At 36.1% G+C, this 21,426-nt stretch overlaps 1 protein-coding gene across 3 annotated transcripts in view; it reads right to left on the reverse strand.

Annotated features, from left to right (window-relative positions):
• Positions 1-21,426, reverse strand: part of LOC107753941 (diacylglycerol kinase delta-like) — a 72,553-nt gene that overhangs the window by 17,303 nt on the left and 33,824 nt on the right. For 2 of the 3 annotated variants that reach the window (XM_016570225.1, XM_016570224.1), the window contains exons 3-5: positions 1,188-1,298; positions 988-1,068; positions 669-773 (exon numbers count right to left, since the gene is read on the reverse strand). In XM_016570225.1, the coding sequence (XP_016425711.1) occupies positions 669-773; positions 988-1,068; positions 1,188-1,298 (297 nt within the window). Of the gene's footprint in view, positions 1-668; positions 774-987; positions 1,069-1,187; positions 1,299-9,926; positions 10,147-21,426 lie in introns of those variants that run through there. The other variant, XM_016570226.1, reaches the window with a different exon arrangement.

Genomic DNA, 21,426 nt, shown 5'->3' on the forward strand with positions numbered 1-21,426 from the left:
TAGTTGTTTTTGACATTATGTTTTTTTAATGTCTATATAGTTTTTTTTTTGTCATTTTTATTTATTTTTTATTTTTTATTTTTTTGTAGTTTTAGTTTCAGTTACCTATAATAATCCTGCCTCAAGATGATTTAAAATAATTACATTATTACATAATAATCTTCATTCATTGTAAATATGTGATGTAGATCTGGAAAAGGCATGTAAATTAATAAAATCTTGAAACACATTGGGCTTTTTTTTTGTTTTTTTTGCCAAGCTCTAAAACATTTTATCAGGTAGAATGTGTGTGTGGTGGACCTTGGAGCCAAAAAGGTTGACAACCACTGATCTAGGGTCAACAACACACGTTACTATTACAGACAAAAACTGGCTTGGGATCATTTAGGAGTTATTTAAGTTATTAAACTGTGGTTTAAGAAAGGCACTAAAGGTTTAAAAATCACATTGATTGACACGCTAACTCCTTTACATCAATATTTCACCTAAACACAATTACAATTATAGCAATTACTTCTGTGGCTTTCATTTATTGATCACTTAACTAAGAAATCCATGTGAAGGAACATCAAACTGTATAATGTTACAGCCATTATGGCCATCAATGCACATTAACTGAGCCTCTGAATGATTTTGGAGGGGTCAAAAGTGAAGGTTTAGACACTGACCTCATAAGTCTCCCATTTCTGTACAGACTTCAATGCACTAATCCAGTCTTCCATCTCCTTCCTGCTCTCCGCACACAACATCAGCTTACGGAATGGAGTGATAACCTAGGAGAGAGAGCCAGAGACATAAAATAGGTGTGAGCTAGTAAACGCTTGTGAATAATGAATGAATGAACTAATGAACGACGACACACAAAGAAACAACCCAATAAATGGGGTTATCTCAAAATCTAGTGAGATTCCTACCTACTATAGACAGCATAATTCAAAAACAGTTCACTAGGTTTTGAGAAAGCTATTGAGAAGAGATTTTGCTTACTGTGAAACTGTTATTGATGTTCTTGGTGCTGGTCTCAGCCACGCTGGCATCTGAGAGGTCGACCTCATCAAATATGAGAGACTGCAACAAGACAGTAGCATGTTTCTGTCACCAACAAACACTGAAACAAGCACCTACTGTATGCAGCACCACCAGAGGTTCAGTCTTTCCCAGCGGGACACAGAGACCCCTGATTTTACCTTTGAATCTTTGGCATAGTAGAGTGTCCTGCCTCGCAGTTTGAAATACCTCCTCTTCCATCTCTGAAAAGAGCTGGTCTGTTTGAGTAGAAGACCCTCCTTCACACTCTTCTATAAAACAAATGCGGAGAAAGAGAAAAGAGATGAAAAACTAGCATACAAGACAGCTAATGCAAATACAACGGCTTGATTTGTTTTTATAATAGTGTTCATGTGTCAGTGTGTGCAAACTACTACTATCCCTACTGCCACATTTTTCATAATGAAACATTTTTATGCCATGCTAGAACTGGCTATTTTAGAAACTGCTTCACAGCCCGGTGAATTTTTACTGGTGTTCATAAATTGCTTCTTTTGCACATGCATGAAATTCAGTCATCTGTTTGTTATACTGAAGCATAATAAGAAATGAACAAACTCCCGAGGCTCCAACTTGCGTTAACAATCCTGTATTTCAATCACAGTGGCTTATCACCAGGCCCAGATGGAATTGGGGGACTTTTTCCACATTATTTTTGCTGGTTCTAAACATGATAAAAATGTTGACCAGATTTTTAACACATTATACTCTTTGTGTGGTAGCTGTATTTGGTAGGTATTTGAATGCTGTGAAAATTTGCAGAAATTTCGGTTGCACTTTATTTTACAGTATGTGAACTTACATGTACTTACAGTGTACTTATAGTGTACCTACCTAAGAAAGTACTGGTAATATAAGGTAACTACATGGTGTAGGGTTAGGTTTAGGGGTAGGTTCAGAGTTAGTATCTAGTTATTACCTAGTAATTGTAATTACTATAATAAGTACATAGCATGTACATGAGAAACAGGACTGTAAAATAAAGTATCACTATAGTATGATAACAGATTTTTACACACATTTTTAATTAATTCAGAGGAAAAGACTTATGAGGACAAGTTTACTGGTATATTAAAACTATCTATGAGCCTCTATCAGATTTACCATAACAACACTGCCAAAAACCAATTTGAACACTTTCATTCTCACAAGGTTTTTCTTTGCATCGCTCTCCCTTGCTTAATTGTTTATAAAAACAAACACCGGTTAACTGTAAAGGCGTTATGGTAAGCTACAGTAAAACCTGATCTGTCGCCTAGCAACATTCTTGACTCAAGTGCCTACAACACTGAAAGAGGAACTGTCACATTTCCATAAAGTTCACAGCGGACCTTTAAAACATGGTCTGGTCATCAATTCATCTCTAACTTTCATCATAAACCTTGATGCTTTAATCTGGTCTGAAGGGCAGAGAAGCTATAAAAGTCTTTCAACAAGTCATCAAATACAGCTGTACTTCGTGGCACAGTAAAATCAAATTACAGTGGAGTCTGTCCTTGTCTAAACATGCAGGGGCATATACTGTGCCCTCTCATGACGTGAGAAGTGGATTTCATAAGTGGATTGTGGCAGAACAATGCTAGTAGCTCAGTCAGCAGTGAGATAGGCTGAAGGGACAGAAACGGCAGCATATCTGTCTCTCGCGGGTCTGTCACACTAAAAACAAGGAGAGTGAGAGTGTTGTTGCTAAACATTAACAAAATCAAAATGAGTAACCTAGCCAGGCACCCTGCCAAGAGTCATGACGTACACATGAAGGGAGTGAATTCATTAACAGAGAGAAAAAGAGAGACTGCATGGAGGCTGTATGGTCTGGTGGGAAAGCAAGAGTATGTGTGCGTTCTGTATCTCTCTGGCTATATTCAAAATGAATGTCGAGGAGCCTGAATCAGATTCACACACTCCTACCCTTGAGAAAAAGAAGTGTGTTTAATTGTTTTGAATGTGCATGTTGTGTACTTCAAATCTTAAAAGTGTATTTAAAAAAACTGTACTTGCAGATAATGATATTAATGAAACAAAAAGCCACAAAAGTTTACTTAACACACTTAAGTTTAAAAGTGCACTTTGTAAAATGTCAAATTAAAAGTTGAATTTTAAAGCACATTTTAAATCATTGCTTTAATAATCTTTTGTCATGTTTTAAAGAAATTTGAACTGTAGTGTGTTATTGAAAATTATGTTTAAAGTAAATATATTTTAAATGTACTAAATTGAAACTTCATCATTACACATACATTTAAATACATGATATACAAGTTTCAACAAGCAATCATAAAGATGGGGAGTAAATTGAGGGATAGGTCATATGAGGGGAGATAAAGCCAGATTTGAGCCACATTCAATGGCAATGTTAATGTAACCTCTGAGTCACTTTTGCAGGTGATTATATTCTCTACATGCCATTCAGCAAGTGTCTCATTTTCGCCACCATGACTCCCAGCAGAGCTCATAAATGTATGTGTGTGGTGAGTGAATAACTGCCCCCAGAAGTAGTTAAGTCTGTCAAAACACCCATTTGAGGACATCTGGGGGTCATTTACAATTGGAGAAGACTATTTATAAATGAATTAAACAATGTTTTCTTGGAGCAGATGTAGGGATTGTTTTAGTTTATAGTCATTATATTTAAATTAATATAAAAATAACAATATCCTAATTTAGTAGGTTAACATGAATGTGTATGTGTGTGCGTGGGCCGGGTTTTGCTTTTTTTATTGGAATCAAATGTCCCCAAAATATCAGTCAAATTTATAATCAGTTACATTATGGAAACAAGATAATATTTATTAAAAATGCAAAAATCTTTGTATTCTAGAAAATATAATAAGCTCAGAAAACAACAAAGTTCAATGAAAAGGTATAAAAAGAAAGGTGTGTTTGTTTAATAAAATGAAATGAAATACGTGCGTGTAAGCTTAGGTGTGAGAGTCTAAACTTCTGGATCTCTGCCAGTCAAGCTTCCCTGTACACTGAGACAAGCATCAGACCCAGACATCACTCACTTCATCCTTTCAGAACAGAGCTGGTTCCATTCATAAAAGATGAGGACATCTTTGCTTGCACACTGTGACAGAACAAACACACACACACACACGCAGCGATGTCAGATGGTGACTCAGAGGAACTCTAAGGATAGACATCCTCATACAATGATTGCTATTTTTGTTTAATCTACTCTTCCTCTCCTAATCCTTCCCTCACTCTCTTTTTAGTTCCTCTCAAATCCTCAGCTTCTGTATTCACCCTGCTTTTCTCTTTCTTCTTTTTCTCTTTTTTCTTCCGTCATTCTGACTCACCCTGTTCATTCCCTTCCCCGTTTTCTGTCATTCTCTCCTCCTTTCTCTGTTTTATCTCCTCTTTTGTCCTCTCTCTCTCATCTGAAGGGCACAGTGCCTCTGCAATGCCCTACATAGAGCTGGAAATACAAATCCCATGATTCCTTTCAGCAAAGCTGATTAGATCCAAGTAGTTATAAAACCTGGAGAGAGCTATCTGTCAGCATTCCCATTTATGTCAAGGGGAATTGCTCGGATAGTGTATGCAGCCCTGGAAGAACACAACCTGGATGCTGTCATTTTAATTTATGGGTACTGAGTTTTTGAAGCTTTTTTGTTTTGCTTTTTGAGCCAGTCACTTTTACATGGCTACTTTTGAAATAAAGATATTTTTGGCCCCATAATGGTGTCATTACACCATCTACCAGAAAGAAATAACAGGCACACCTAACCAACCAGCCAAACCCTGACCCCTTGTCCACTAGTCTGTTGTTCCCATGCAAATGCATAGTCTTGTTGTGCTGCTATGGTGTGAATACTAACAATTCAATCTTAGACATTCAGTCTAATCACATTCCCAAGGTTTTCTCTGCTCTGAAATTAACCTACCTTTTTCTAAAATATGGCTTTTGCTTACAAATCTCCCTGCAATCTTTGTAAATTCAAAGTCTTTAAATATTACTGAAAAAAAACTATTGGGATAAATATATCTTCTGACCCTTGAATTGCTGTTGAAGTGGATCTGAGTGGCTTTTTAAGTCAAAGCAGTACAGCTATTAGGACAATCATGTGTCGTCATACTCATAATGTGACTAAATCATCTCCAACGCAGTTCAGCAACTATGCAATTCATGATAGTGACAGAGAGAGACAGAAAGATGATTCCACTTAATATGCAAGTGAACAAAGGGGAAAATAACATGGGTCAAGAAAGCATTGCAATAGCATGGAACAAGAAAGCATAGCATGGGTCTTCAAAATATTGAATCCCCATTCAATTAAAGCATCATTAACAAAGTATACACTCCAAGAAATGATTCGTCCATTCAGGAATTATCACCATAGATAAACAAAATCAAATGCAATAAATCTTAATTAAGTGTCCATTTAGAAGAAAACAACCAGAGTGAGCGAGACACAAGACCCCCTGCCAAATGCATAACATATGTGACAGTACAGACTTTACATGTTCCTATTGATCTTAATGAAAAAAATAACACTGCTTGTATGTGTCCTACAATGGCTGAATACGATCACCTCAAAATCACAGCAATAGCCCAATTTCAGCCAATCACCCTTATCTATCAGTTGCCATGGAAACACCAATGAGCTGTCAGCAAACACAGCTGTCATTCAAGCAATCAGTGTTTCAAAGGTGTGGCAAAATATTGTGAGGAACTAAGAGCATGCAGGGCCATAAGCTACACTACCCAGAAGTACAGGTCAACATCGTTGCTACATTTTTCTATAAAAATTAATGAACACTTTCTTTGTTCAGCAATGCTTGGTTAAACACAGATCTTAATCTTCAAAACAACAGACTGGTTTTTCCCGTAAGAAAACCCTTGTTAATTCAGACATAAAACATCCTTTTTTCCCTCCTTCTAGACATTTCATGAATAATTACAGACAAACAGAACTAGGCCTATGTTGAGCTCTCTAAAGCTTTGTTCAGACAGGCAGGAAAAATCTGATGTTTTGGCCATATCTGACTCATCTGTCTGTAGCAAATAATAAAAAATGGGTTACACTTTACTTGAAGGGGTGTGCATAAGACTGACATGACACCTTCATAATCATGACATGACACCTACATAATCATGACATGACACATGTCATGAATATGAAGGTTTTTTATGCATGTTTATGACAACTGTCATTAAGTGTCATTCGCTCAGTTATGTAATTTTTAATGCAAAGATGACATTGTTTGAGATGTCTTTGTTATGGGCTATGGTTGGGGGTAAGGTAGAGGTAGGGTTAGGTTAGGGTTAGGTCAAATAATGTCATATTTGCATTAAAAATGACATAACTGAGCGAATGACACTTAATGACAGTTGTCATAAACATGCATAAAACCTCCTTCATATTCATGACATGTGTCATGTCATGATTATGAAGGTGTCATGTCAGTCTTATGCACACCCCTTCAAGTAAAGTGTTACCATAAAATGAAACCTGATAACACTAAAACATCTAAATCATAGCCATATGTAGTTTGAAATCTGATTGAAATCTGATTTGTTTTAGAATATGTCTCAGTCTGAAAGGTCAGATGGTATTTCAAGTAATATATATATATATTTTTGTTAATAGTGGCTTAAAATTTGTTTTGCTCTCCACACAAAGCTTGTGTGACCTTTTTGTAATATCATATAAACTGCTCAATATTGTCTGGAGCTGCATCCAAATACACTCATATTCAATTACACTTTTCTCATATAGCAATCTTATGCATGGAAGTGTAAATACAGCAATACTCTGTCAGTTATGTTCTCTCATGTGCCGTGTGAGTTCACATAAGGAGAGGCACAATTTCCATTTTTTCATTCTCACTGACAGCAGCTCTCAGTTGTCATATAAGAAAGTCTCTTGGCATTGCACTGACGCTTACATCATCACTATAGCAACCGATGCAGGTACACCGGATATTGACTACACAGTCTGAACAAATGGATCAGATTGCATCACTTACTGAACAAAATGACACATCTAAAGATCAGATCGGATTAATGTGCATTGTCAACAGAGTGTTTGACAGTCTGGGTTAGATGGCACAGCCTGGTTAAAGTTGAGTTAGAGCCAGACCAATTACCCAAAGTGCCCACAGAGACTACGAGTCCCTTTCACAGCTAGTAATTAACCTAATGAACTGATTACAGCCCCTGCAGTATAGCTTGTGTGTGTGTGTGCATGTGCGATCTAATTAGAGACTAAATCACACAGCCTGAGAATTTATTACCACTGAGGTGTCACCCTGAAGAAGCCAAGACTCATTCAGTAACAGTGTCAGATCCTGCACATGTGGTGTGCTAATGGGAACTGCTACACACATACTGTACGATTACACAACATTTAGCATATTAGTTTTATTGAATGATTAATAAACACATCGTGCGACACACTATATAATGAATGTGCATATGTTAAGAAGAGCTGTAACCATAGATATGGAAAGCCACTCACAATCACTGATATGGTCTTTACAACAGGCAATCCAAAACCTCTATATTTGGTATCGCTCAAATTTTGAATATGGTTAAAAATGATCTCAAAGGAATAGTTCACCCAGAAATAAAAATTAGCTGAAAATGTCCAAGATGTAGATGAGTTTTTTTTCTTCATCGGAACAGCTTTGGAGAAATTTAGCATCACATCACTTGCTCATCAATGGACCTTCTACAGTGAATGGGTGCCGTCAGAATGAGAGTCCAAACAGCTGATAAAAACATTGCAATAATCCACAAGAAATCCACATGGATCAAGTCCATCAATTAGCATCTTGTGAAGTAAAAAGTTGAGTGTTCGTAAGAAACAAATTCATCATTACATTTCTCCAAATCTCTTCCGATGAAGAAACAAACTCATTTACATCTTGGATGGCCTGAGGGTGAATAAATGTTCAGTAAATTTTCATTTTTGGTGTGATCTGCTCCTTTAATTCAAATTTTAGTTAATTTAAAACCAAAAAATCAGTAAACATCACAGCCTACAAAAAAAAACACTTTAGAGTCCTAAATGGGAGGAAGCTAGCCGCCAGAGACTGATGAACATAAAAGACAGTGAGTTCTTTGAAGGGCAAAATGGTCAAGTGATAGATGTACCCCCCACGCACCCCAGAGAGCATCTAATGCTGCAACCATGTCAGTCTGCTGTTTTAGATATTAGTGTTTATTAGATGCTAAAAATTTATGCATTTAAATCTGAATGAGCTACAACGTTAGGGTGTGTTGCAGACCTCAAGAGGAAGTGGTGTTTGAGTGATCTGTACATGTAGATGTACATTTGATCCAATCTATAGACCGCCAGGACACATAAAAACACTCGATGACATGATGGGTTTTGGCCAGTGTCTGGATCAGCAGAGATGAGAGAGCTGATAAATGCTAATCCTACATAACACATGGTCACAGAACAACAGTGTTCATGCTGATCTCTCCATCAACACGCTTTCAATGATGTCTCCTCATTATCTTGTGACAAAAAATAAATGTAAACAGATTAGTCAGGAGGCAGATATGTTCCTTTTTTACAGAGAAATGCTAATTCATAGGTTTAATAAAAGTGTAATATTAGTATTGTTTATATAGCATTTATAAACATTTCCAATTAACTTTTTTTTTTTTTCAGTTTTCATTGTAATTTTATTTCAAGTTTCAATAATTATTAACAAATGGAAAAAAAAAAAAAAGAATTATTGACATACAGTAGGAGGACAGAGCTATAAAATGATTGTGGTTAGCATATCTTACATAATCTGGTCTTGGAAGAATCTGATAGGAAATGTTTGACAAATGTTCTGGCATCTTGGCAAACCAGAACATAGTTTGTGGCATTACTGAGATCTCATCCATACGGGATACATACAGATATAAGATTACCAAAGTCTTTAGCGCTATTAAATTGGGATTAGTCTGTCAAACAAATGTTTTAGTTACCATTATGAACCTAGGTCTCCGTGATTTCATGTACATTATGTATATAATTAAGGAAGCGATTAATTAAGGTTAGGATCATACTCAGGGCTGAGCAGTCTGATCTGGTCTGTGACTGGATTTTCCTTATGGATGAATTATCTTTTTACATTTGAATGGGATGCGAACAGAGAGCTGTTATTTTAATAAGAAAGTTGGCAAAAAAGGATGTGTTCTGTATTCAACAAGGTCAAAATAAATGAGAATCACTGCAAACAAATTACATATTGCAATCACAGACATTCCTGTCTGGGCTGTAATTTTTCCAGAGGTTGTGTGGAAAAAAACACAGACGTGTATGAATTTATACCTGACTAGTTCCAATTGAACAGGGCTTTTGTCTAAAGAGTATAAACCTGACAAGCAGAAGCCCTCCATTTAATCTCATATCTGTCTAGGAGAAAAAATTGAGAAACAAAAAGATCTCAATTCACAAACCTGGCATTGTACACTATGAATATTGATGGCCCTTTGACAAATTGTGTGACATCTCCTAAATGGATAACTGTAAATGTAAAGGGGTGCTTTCTCCATGCAATCATATTAACATATAACAGACGGTCCAGTTCTGTTATTCATTACAGGCTTTGCATTAATGCTGCGATAATCAGATCAGCACAAACAAGCATGTCCTGCTTACCCAGATAAACTTTATGACGTGCACACACACACAAACACACACACACCCCTTGCATCATCTCTCATATAAATCTAAGCCAATACACATATGCACAAAGCAAATCATCTGGTGAAAGGAAGAGATAACCAAACGGATGAAACGTTCAGCCTCACAATAAAAAAAATCAGATAATCACTAATATAACATCACTCAAGCACAGTCTGCAGTGCTCATTCTAGTGAAAACTACACAAATTTAACTAGAATTAAAGGAGTAGCCTATCCAAACCTGTGAGAAGACGCTATTGCTGACTGTCTGTACTTCTGTTGTTCTTACTGTACTGCTGGAGGAGGTTTCCAAAAAGTCGTCTTTTCTTAAGCGGCTGGCATCTCCCTGCCCACCTCTATCACAGCTGGACAAGAGCGGGGCAAAGCAACACACACTGCTTGGACACAGCCTGGGCATGATGGGTCCCTTCAGCCATCGATATGTACACACACACACACTTACAGACACACAGGAACATGCTGACTTCCTTTTGGCTGCACCTGAAAGGCACGCCTTCTTTTGAAAAAGAACTTCCTCTTACAGGTGAAGTGATAAGACCGCCCATTCTATTACACCCGGACTTACCGTCTGAAAATGACAACACACAGAGGCGTGCGAAGGTCTATATTTAGAACTAGATAAATTAGTTTGGTAAGCATCACTATTCACAGAATCACAGAAAATCCGAAGCAGCTATAAGCCAAGGCAGACGTTCCTATTGGATCAGGACAGAAAAGAAGACAATGAGGCCATTACAAACATGTATGTTCCACTGTGATAATGAACCATCCTGTAGGAACCAAAAAATCCACAAATACAGTAAAACTGCTTCTCCAAAAAAGCAATGAGATTAACTGGAGAATGGAGAGTGAAAGGAGACTTTTGCAAGATGTCTTTTGCTTGTCAGATTTTTCTCCTAATAAAAAAAAAATTGTGCTAAAATTTGCCAAGATACCTTTAAGTTATGTTATAAATTCATTTACACTGAACAAAATTGTGTAAATACAATTTACACTCAGAAATTGCTAATAAATTACACAATCAATTATAAAGAAGTAACACTCAATTAAACAAAAAATTTTAGGTGAAAAAAAAACCTGAAATAGTATTTTCTTGTAAAATGTACTCCAATAATCTTTGTTTTTTTATTTACAACTTAGATTTTTTTTCTTTTTACGGTGTATATTTTTAGTGTCTCATTTTTTTAAACATTTTTATTTCTCCTAAGGCAGGAGTCGCCAAACTTTTTAAAGTTCAAATATGATGATTATAGGAACCCCATCCTATAATATATATATGCAGTAATATTTACAGGTAGAAAGACCCATTTATACTTCAAATTAAAAATAAAAACAGTATATGTATCAAATATCATCTGGAAAAATCTGGAAAATAATTACATTCTACACTATGTAAATATTTTGGATTAGAAACTATGAAATGAATCACAAATTATTTAATTTACACTGACAGGAATAAAATAATTAGTGATTAATCTCATGATGATATATTATTATCGTTGTTGTTGTTGTTATAGGCTGTTAAGATTTTTCTCAGACCCCAGTTTGAAAACCCCTGCCCTACATCAAAGAAACAGCTAAGACAAAGATGATACTTCAAAAAAACATCACTAAGAACTCTATGAAATGTTTTGAGCTACAAGTGCAACCGCTGAGGAATAATTATTTCCTATTTGTCATCCGAAGCACACAAGTCTGTTCCAAAACAAACCTACATGTGGAACATTCAGAAATATCTAGTAAACATCTTGACTGTGGAACATACCTAGAAGTGTCTGTTACAGAAACAGGTGGGATGTGGAAGAGATGAGCAAGATGCATCTGGTGAGAGGTGGAAAAAGACGGAAATACAGACAGAAATACACAGGGAAGCATGATGGGTGGGCACTGATGTGATTCTTTTGTGAGTGCTGGACAAGGAAATACTGTAATGAGCGATATGTTCAGCTCCTTGACAGCACACACTGACAGACAGAGAGAGATAATTGTTCCTCTATTATGTATATGTGCAAACCTCCACCCAGTCTCTTTATCTTCTGTTCACATATTACTGTCACTGTAAACCTCTCGATGTGTCTGCTGTTTTACAGCCTGGTAATGAGAAAAAACATCTCCGTACTACAGCGCAAGGCTGACTGAAGGAAGATATCATTCCTTATGGCTCTGTTTATGAGAACAGGATGAATGAGAGCATTTGTGGGTTGCAGTTTATTGTCAGGACACTAGGGGGCGGTAGTTGCTGGAGCTAAAGCAGTACTGCTGTTATTTGTAACTGTCTGTTGCTGTCTGATACATTTAGGGCTGCACGAAATCATATGACAAAAATCATAATTGTCGATTATTCCCTTGAAATTGTAATTGCGATCATTAATTACGATTATCACAATTTACATTGAATGATGTTTATACCATTGTTTGATGCAACTGCATGCTGTATTTTTATATGAAAATAAACAAGCTGAAAACTCTCTAACTGAAAAACCTTGTGCTTTTTTAAAATAGTATTAAGCCTCAAATGTCAAATAAACATCGGATTGATTTCTTCTTTAAATTATAAAAAAAGTAAAAATATGAATGGTATTATAATGTTCTACTAAAACAATGGAAAACCCCTTAAGATAACATGTAGAAAGAAAAAAACATATTTTAAGCGTGCAGAATAACATAAGTGGACTTTGAACGATTAATTGCCACTTTGAACGATTACGCAATTGCGGCATCTATAATTGTAATCGCGATTAGAAATTCGATTAATTGTGCAGCCCTAGATACATTGATGCTGATCACACACACATTCCCATACCACAAACACAACATTCACATTGGTGCAATTTCATATGTGAAACACTCATTTAGACAGCTGAGGTTACATGGCGGCCCATGATATGATGGCATGCTGGGTTGTCATAACTACACTGGCCCTCGGTTGGCGGGGAGACGGACTATCTAAAGGGCCACACACATACACACTGTAAATCAACACAAATTCCCACATCAACATGCTGGGTTGAAGGCGACCTGCTGTTAGAGAGGAAATGAAATGCATTGTCACTTCCTGCGAGAGAGCGAAACAAACGCAGGGGGATTGGAAGAGTCATACAACATATGGGGCTGAGCCAGCTAATCTGTTTATGGAGAGACAGCCCAGTGCCAACATTAAACCTAATGAACCCAGGCGTCAGATTTAGAATCTGCATCAGAGTCAACACGATTCCCTCGGTGGATGTAGAACGGAAATTCTCCTCCGTATTTAGACTGATTAAACATGACTGGATCCAAACGTAGATTATCTTACTGCGCTATTATAATGAAAATTAGAAGAGGAAGTTGAAATACCACTTTGGGAAATTTGATGAACATATGAACATGCGCTGCTGCTGCGGGAAATTGCTCTAATCTCATTGCAGAATTACTGATGACTGCTTCCAGCATACACCACAAATCTGAGACTGATTCACATAATCCATTGAGTGAGAGACTGTGAGAGAGAGACCGAGGTTTTCTGCCTTCTTTTTTTCTTTCTTTACAATCTAAAGTGAAAATGAAGTTAAAATTGAGGAAGAGAGTCTTATGATAGAGTGCAAATCAAAAAATGTTCATATCAGGATCACAAATGTAAATTTTAAAGTAATGTCCTGGTGTGACTGTTTTACATACAGTATTGGCAAAAAAATCAATGTACAGTACACACAAACACACACACACACACACACACAAAAGTTGAGAGGAAAAATAAAAATAAATAATTAATAGAATAAAAATAAACATTGTAAGTTGCCAGTAACTGAAATATATAACTAATAAAATTAAATAAAACATTATTTAATGATTTTAAGAAATAATCCCAGATTAAAATTCAATAATATGGTAATACTATCATAAAAAAAGATTTAAAAATATATACAAATAAAATAAGGTACCAGTAATTATAATACAAAATATTATGTAAACAAAATAAAATAAGATAAAATAGACTTTTTTGAAATTAACTTTCAAGACTTTTATGAAATTAACAATCAATACTAAGGTAATACTATGATAAATATAATTAGCAAAATGATATGTTCATCTCCTTGACAGCAACACTGACAGACAGAGAAAGAGAATTGTGACTCTACATAATAAAATAGTAAAGTAAAATAAAACAAATAAAATACATTCATGAAAATGGAATAATCCCAGGTTAACAATCAATACTACGGTACTGCCATAATAATAATAATAATAAAAAAATAATACAATACATAAAATGTAAAAATAAAATAAGGTGGGAGTAAATATAATATATTGTGTAAAAAACGAATAAAAACATAAGGAATATCCCAGATTAATGATCATGAATAAAAACATCTGAAAGGCTAAAAAGAAAAAGAAACAGTGTGCATCACACATACACAGTGTGGATGGAAGCTAAGGGAGAGGAAGAAAGAGACTGAGAAGTCCCACAGAGGTGACAACACCTATGGATTGAACACCTGCTGCTCGTGTCATGAGCACTGGACTGAACAAAGGCCTTGTGATTGAAATCCTGTCACTGCTGCTACCTTATGACACACACTAATGCTGGGCTCTGTCACGACATCCTCCTCAACCCTGAGTGCTCTGCCGCTTTACCGTCTCCACGGGAACAATCCCCAGCCATTTCTGCGGCATCGGTATGAGTGGCGTTCTGTTAAAGAGCCTATTGTTCCTTCACACACTCCTCCACACACAAGCTCCCGACCACGTCATCACACGTATGAGTGGAATATATCTGCGGCACAACATACACGCAGGATTAAATGATCAAAATAAAAAAATAAAAAAAAAGAGAAAACGAAGTTAAAGGGGTCATATGATGTGATTAAAATTTTTCCTTTCTCTTTGGGATATTCAGATGTGTGCAGCACATATTTTGGAGGACCGTTTCCTGATCCTGGGAGAGTAGACTACAATGCCGGCTGTTCTGACCCCTTTAAAAAAATGTACCATGGAAATGTCAAGTCCTTTAATTTGATTTGATCTGATACAATTAACCGAAGAGTTCTAATATACCTGGAGAGAGTTTTTCATTAGCATTACCATTTATCTAAATGGCAGTTGTTCACAAGCTGTTGCCACTTTACTTCATGGGCACTAAGTTCCAAAACCAGTTTTTTAGCCAATTACCTGAGCCATAAGTGCCATGTGACTAATCACTCTATATTATTGCTTTTTGTAAAAAAAACTTGTGTGGGAAAACACACACAAGTATAATTCAGATGTTAAGAGGCACTCCAAAAATATATTACAATAAATTATTTGCAGTTTATATTTTTATGTTTAAATGTAATTTTGTCAAAAAAAAAGAATACTTTAGAGTGGCTATTAATCAGAGAAGTGCTACCTGGTCTAAGGTCAATTGCTTATTAGTAATGAAATGAAAGTTGTGACCGACCTTTTCTTCTGTATTGTGACATACATCCGAGTGAAACAGATTAACGAAAAAAAAATAAAAAATAGGGCGGGGACTTGGTTATATCCATCAGTCGTTGATTGGAATTTGAGATGTGAATATCAAGTTATACCATTTTGATAAAAAAGTTACAAATTATATATATATATATATATACATAAATGAATCATTCATAATAAGATTTATAATATGCATTTACAGTACAATGACGTAACAAAGACTTAACCAAGATGGTGCATTCATATTACTATGAATGGGAAAAAGTGCAACGCGCAATATGGGTGAGTCTCGCCTTCCAAATAAAACAGCCATTCGCCATTTAGTAAAGTCATTGTGTCCCTGCAAATATGGCCACTGGGTGAACAGACTTCCCTTGAAAGGGATTTTGCTTTAAGTTTACAAGCCAAAAATGACCCCCTGTATTCAGTTGAATCCGGTTTGATTTAGTTCCATTCATTTGATTCAATGCAACTGAATTCGATTTGATTTTTTGTTACTGTCGCTAAATAAATTAACATTCATAAGTTTGCATGCATAAAATCTTTAAATAAGTTTTAACTGAAATGTAGAATACAACATGACAGAGTAGAAAGCTGATAATACAATGTCAGCCTAGAAAATATGGATAAAGAGAGGATGAAAAGAAAAAAAGACTACAGTACTGCTTGTAGTCATATATCTCTGTAACAGTCCCACTGTGTGTGTGTGTGTGTGTGTGTGTCTGTTGTTGGCAGGGTTGCCTGATCCACAGTCACAAATTGTCTTGAAAGCGAAACTATAAAACACAACAAGCTTAATCAAGTCTTAATAAATCCGTCCACCACAAACACATAAACACATTGAACACATCGAGTCCAGTGGGAAAAATATATTACAAATAGAGATCGACCGATATATCGATTTACCGATATTTTTCCCGATATTGAAGCATTTTACCATAATCGGATATTGGTTTTTTAGGTAATATCGGATTCACCGATAAATCTTGTGGGTGTCTTGAGAATTGCGCGCAGGATCGCCATTGCAGTGCATCTGAGGGGAGACGAGACAACAACAACGGCATGGTGCAGGTACTTGATTTGCTGTAGTTAGTAAACTTTATTTAACATTACAGCCATTTATGCACAAATTAGAAAATCAATATCGGTCGATCACTAATTACAAACCACATACAGCTGTTATGAATGTTAGTGCACACTCACACACAGAGAAAGAGAGAGAGCTGTTGCAGACTAACATACCACTTATCCTTTCTAGTGAGACACACAAACAACTGACCCAGCACCTGTTCTGTGTGTGCAGGTCGCAGCTGTACACCTGTGTCATCTCCTCTCCTGACTGTGTTCATAAGTGAATGTTATTATATTACAGTGTGTGAGTGTGCGTCTCGTCAGCAGTTCTTCTCTTTACTGGCAAGTGCTCGGCTTCCTCAGGCAGTGAAATATTTTCTGCTGAATTAATCAATCACAGAGCATGATCTCTATGCAGATGAATCTCGCTAGATAAGAACAGAAAGTTTCCAAACCTTCAAATGACATCCTCTTAATGTCAAATCACATTATGAGTAAGGTTTATAACAACTGGGTTCCTCATGAGGTTGATCACATCACCATCTCACACACACATCACTTCTCCACCATAATGGTGAGTAAGTGCTTGGATAGGGATCTGAGGACCTGTCTCAGATCTGTTCTGCATCTTCACTGACTTTAGGTTTGAAAACGTACAATATATTAAGATCCAAAGCAATTTAATTTAAATCTTTACAGCTGAAAGAGCCTAACAACAAAGATGACTGTGTTTGCATCCTATGGATGTGGGTTTACTATGATAACTAATTACTGTACCTAGCTAACCATTGTTACAATTTAGTTGGATATCACGTTATGATTTTGTTTTTCCCAAAGCAAATCCAACATTACACTACTGTCAAAAAGTTTTCAATTCATCAGAAGTTTTAATGTTTTTGAAAGAAGTCTCTTATTATTTGACCAAATATACAGTCAAAAAAAGGAATCATTTTGAAAAATGCAAATTACAATTACAATTTAAAATAACTGTTTTCTAATTTAATGTATTTTAACATGTAATTTATTCCTGTGATGGCAAAGATGAATTTTCAGCAGCCATTACTCTAGTCTTCAGTGTCACATGAACCTTCAGTGTCGCATGATCCTTGCTGCTCAAGGAACATTTCTTATTCATATCAATTTTGAAATCAGTTGTGCTGCTTTATATTTTCTGAAAACTGAGATACATATTTTTCAGGATTCTTTCATAAATAGAAAGTTCAAAAGAATAGCATTTATTAGATTTTTTTTGTAACAATCTCTTTACTGTCAATTTTGATCAATTTAATGTGTCCATTGAATGAAATTATTAATTTCTAAAAAACAATTGACCCCAAACTTTTGAATAATTACATACATTCATTTATGGCCATTGGGTTTAAGCAGCTGCAGTGGTGCCAACATATCTGCCAATATATAACCAAATTTTCTTTGGTGGAAAAGCATAGAATGGATCCAGATTGGGCACTGGCACCACCACCGGTGTCAAGGCAGTGGAAAACAATAACACACATACATACAAAGAGCGTATGTCCAGATTGTGAGATTCCACATCACCCTGTGATCTCTCCCTCTCCCTAGGAAACCATGTTGCCCAGTGTGACCAGCAGACAGTCCCAGCGGCTCGTTAACAGATCAGGCCTTCCATTGATCAGCAAGCTAATTATGACTCACTCTCTCTGTCCTTTTCTTTCTCTTGACACCCAATACACCACCATGTGAGTGTGTGTGATGAATACGTGTGTCGCCATTCAAACGACCTATTTACCCAGCCTTACGTCAGAGCGGATCTTCCATCTCTCCAGTCTCAGAAGTAGGATGTGTGTCGATATCTTCCACAGGATAATCAGACAGGATCATATAACCTGTTCCAGTTCAATTACAGTAAACCACTCCAATCAGCAGCTTCCAGCAATAACACACAGCTAGTGACGTCCAGTTAGTACAGAATGTATGTGTGGGCACTGGAAAACAACCTACTCCTCCTCTACTTCAACCACATAATAATTTCTCCATCTATGACTTTCCTTGACTTTCTCTTACTCGCTCCACTCACAAAAAAGTACCTAAAAGTACAGTGGTATTACCGTGAATTTTGAACATGCACAATTCCAAAGTGCATGAATACAGCAATCATTCAGCACCATGGTATATACCAAGTACTGTAATATTACCAAATGATACATCAAATCATCATAGTACCTCCTCTATTTCAGCCCTCTCGCCATGTGATGTCTTACAGTATTTATATCTGTCTCTATTTATGAGGAACGGGCGGAATGTGGGCGGATCCCTCAATGCCCTAAAGCAGCCCATAATAAGGAGGACAAGCGCCTCACCATGGTGACCTTGCTGTGCTTAATAAAGAATACAGAATGATGTTTTGAAGCACTGAAACATGCATGAACACATGCACTGCTATTCAAAAGTTTGGGGTCAGTAAGATTTTTTTTTTTCCCTTGAAAGAAATTTCTTTTATCCAGCAAGGGTGCATTACACTGATCAAAAGAAACAGTAATGGCATTTATGAGGTTAAAAAAGATTTCTATTTAAAATAATTGCAATGCTGTTCTTTTGTTCATCAAAGAATCCTGAATAAAAGTTTCTTGAGCACCATATCAGCATATCAGAATGTTTTCTGAAGGCTTTTGTGACACTGAATGACTGCTGAAAATTCAGCATTGTCATCACATGTATAAAATACACTTTAAAATATATTATATTTTATATATTTTTATATATTTAAAACAGTTATTTTAAAAGGTAATAATATTTCACAATATTATCTCACCTGTATTTCTGAATCTAAACATTTCAAGTAGCGACATATAACTACATAATTATGCCTGTTAAAATGTATTGTACAAGCTTTTGTTACTTTCATTTTCATTTTACTGCTCTATGGTATTTCATATTTAATTTAATTGCGCATTTGCGCTGCTCCACTGCAGCGGCTCAGTAGTGTAATCACAAGATGTTTTCCTGTAATAATGCAGGGAACCACTCGCTATAGCCTTACATAAATCTAGTAACAGCGATGATTAACATATTTTCTGAAATATAAGTCGCATTTTTTATCATCTGAAACGTGCTGCGACTTATATTCCAAAGCAACTCATATAATGCAGTTAACGTCAAGCAAGCAAAACATGTGCAACGCGTGCACACATTTGTATTGGTGCAGAATGAGAGAGACACCTGTAGCCTAGCGCATTTCACACAGGCAGGTAGTTTCACTTTCGATTTAAATAATGTCGTGTATGCTTGACGTTTACATAAATGTTGTTTATAGTTAATGCCTCAATAATTTTTGTTTTTTTTATATTTACGATTTATTTTTAATCCAAATGATGCATGTGCTAATGGAGCGAACAGCAAAGATCATGCAACAGAAGTATTCCTTGCTCTCTCTTTCTCCTTACAGTCAAGTAACTTTAGAAACTTGTGCAATGTTTTACTTGCTTGCTTTTTGACATATCCGATCGAACTACAAACTTTTCAGTGATGTTTGTGAGAAAGGGATATTCGCTCGACAAGCTCGCGCATCTGCGCCGCCGCGCGCTCAATCCACTCAGTGTGCTTTGCTTATCAGCTCGCGCACATCAGCTATACAGGCGTGAATATTGAATGTTTAACATTATAGTAATTACATACATGTACTTCATAGACATCCTTAATCTCTAATAACTCAATTCTGCTCTCTGTTGTTCTGTTGTCGGTGTTTCTATGTCTGGAGACAGCACTGTTCACTTTAATGAGTACGAGTTACAAGAGCGCAGTATCGGGCCCCTAAAATTAAAAATATGTCATGTTCTGCACTATTTCTAGGTCACTAATCAAAAAAGTGACATTGATCATGTGACTGTTGTACAGACGATCAGATGTTCTTGCTTCTAAACTTGTAGAGTTGCAGCTCGAGTGCTGCTGTCATTTAAGCAAAAGCCGAACAACCCAAACACGAAGACATTCTGAAATTCATGTGCATTTTTCAATTCAACTTTGCACTGAAATTGTTATGCTGATAATATAATTTTCTATGAAAAAGGACAAATCTGCAGCAGGGAGTTCCTCTGTCATTTCAATGAGAATGCAGAGACGCGGTATTTTACGCGGTAAACAACCTGTGACAGTATACTGTAAGCGCCAAACTTTGCATTCTCAAACAGCTAATTTGCATGCCAATTTGCATATCGTCTCAGGTCAAACAGTCACACTGTTGCTAATAGATGTTAATAAGAAACTGTGATAGTACAAGAGATTCGACACAAAGCCAAATCTGTGTGTGTCTGTGTACAGATTACAGTGCATATGTGTTGGAGAGCATTCAGAGGCTCTTGAAGAAAGAACTCCATCTGTGAGTGTGAGTTTGTGATCAGTGTTAATTTTGACAGGCATTTTTGATTTAGTCTTAGTCTTTATCTTGAGACGAAAATGCTTAATAGTCAATCACATTTAAGTAATTTGAGACTTTCATAGTTTTAGTCTAGTTTTAGTCGACGAAAAGTCATTGCATTTTTGTCAACTTTTAGTCATTACTTTTAGTCAAACTGCAGTTACCAACATTTATTTTGGTAGCTATTTTATATGTAGTCTTCAAACAAAAATAGTCATTAAATTCTTCCCTCTTTAGACCAAATCAATTAAGCTTATGAGAAATTTGAATCAAGGATTGAATTTGGAAAAACTTGAATAAATGATGACAATTTTCATTTTTGGGTGAACTATCCATTTAACAGTAGTGAAAAGGGAGCAACTTATAAAAATTATAGTTGTTCATATATAATATATATAATAAAATTTTTTTGAAAAAGAAGCAGAATAAGACAATAAGACAAATACGAAAGAGATACAAATTAAACTCATTTTTCAGAAACAGTAGGTTTACTTAACATATTTATTTAACATCTTTTGTTGGTTAACATTAATGACACGATAGGTACTTAATTAGGAATGCTGTCCCTTTAAGACGGAACGCATGCATGTAATACTGACACGCGTTCAGTTTTCACCCACCTGTTTACGTTCACTTAATCCATAACCGACTATATTTATGTGAGATACTCTACACGATAGACATTTGCACTGCTGTGTGTGTATTTGAGCGCTGGTCAAGACAGTAGCCTATAGGATGTATTTTGAATGTCTGGTAGTCCTCAAATAACATTATAGTCCCGTCTCGTCTTGTTAACGAAGACGCGGCATAAATTTCGTCATAG

The sequence above is a fragment of the Sinocyclocheilus rhinocerous genome, unplaced genomic scaffold (genome assembly GCF_001515625.1).
Source record: "Sinocyclocheilus rhinocerous isolate Xijiao unplaced genomic scaffold, SAMN03320098_v1.1 scaffold831, whole genome shotgun sequence".
In the NCBI taxonomy this organism is placed as follows: Eukaryota; Metazoa; Chordata; class Actinopteri; order Cypriniformes; family Cyprinidae; genus Sinocyclocheilus; species Sinocyclocheilus rhinocerous.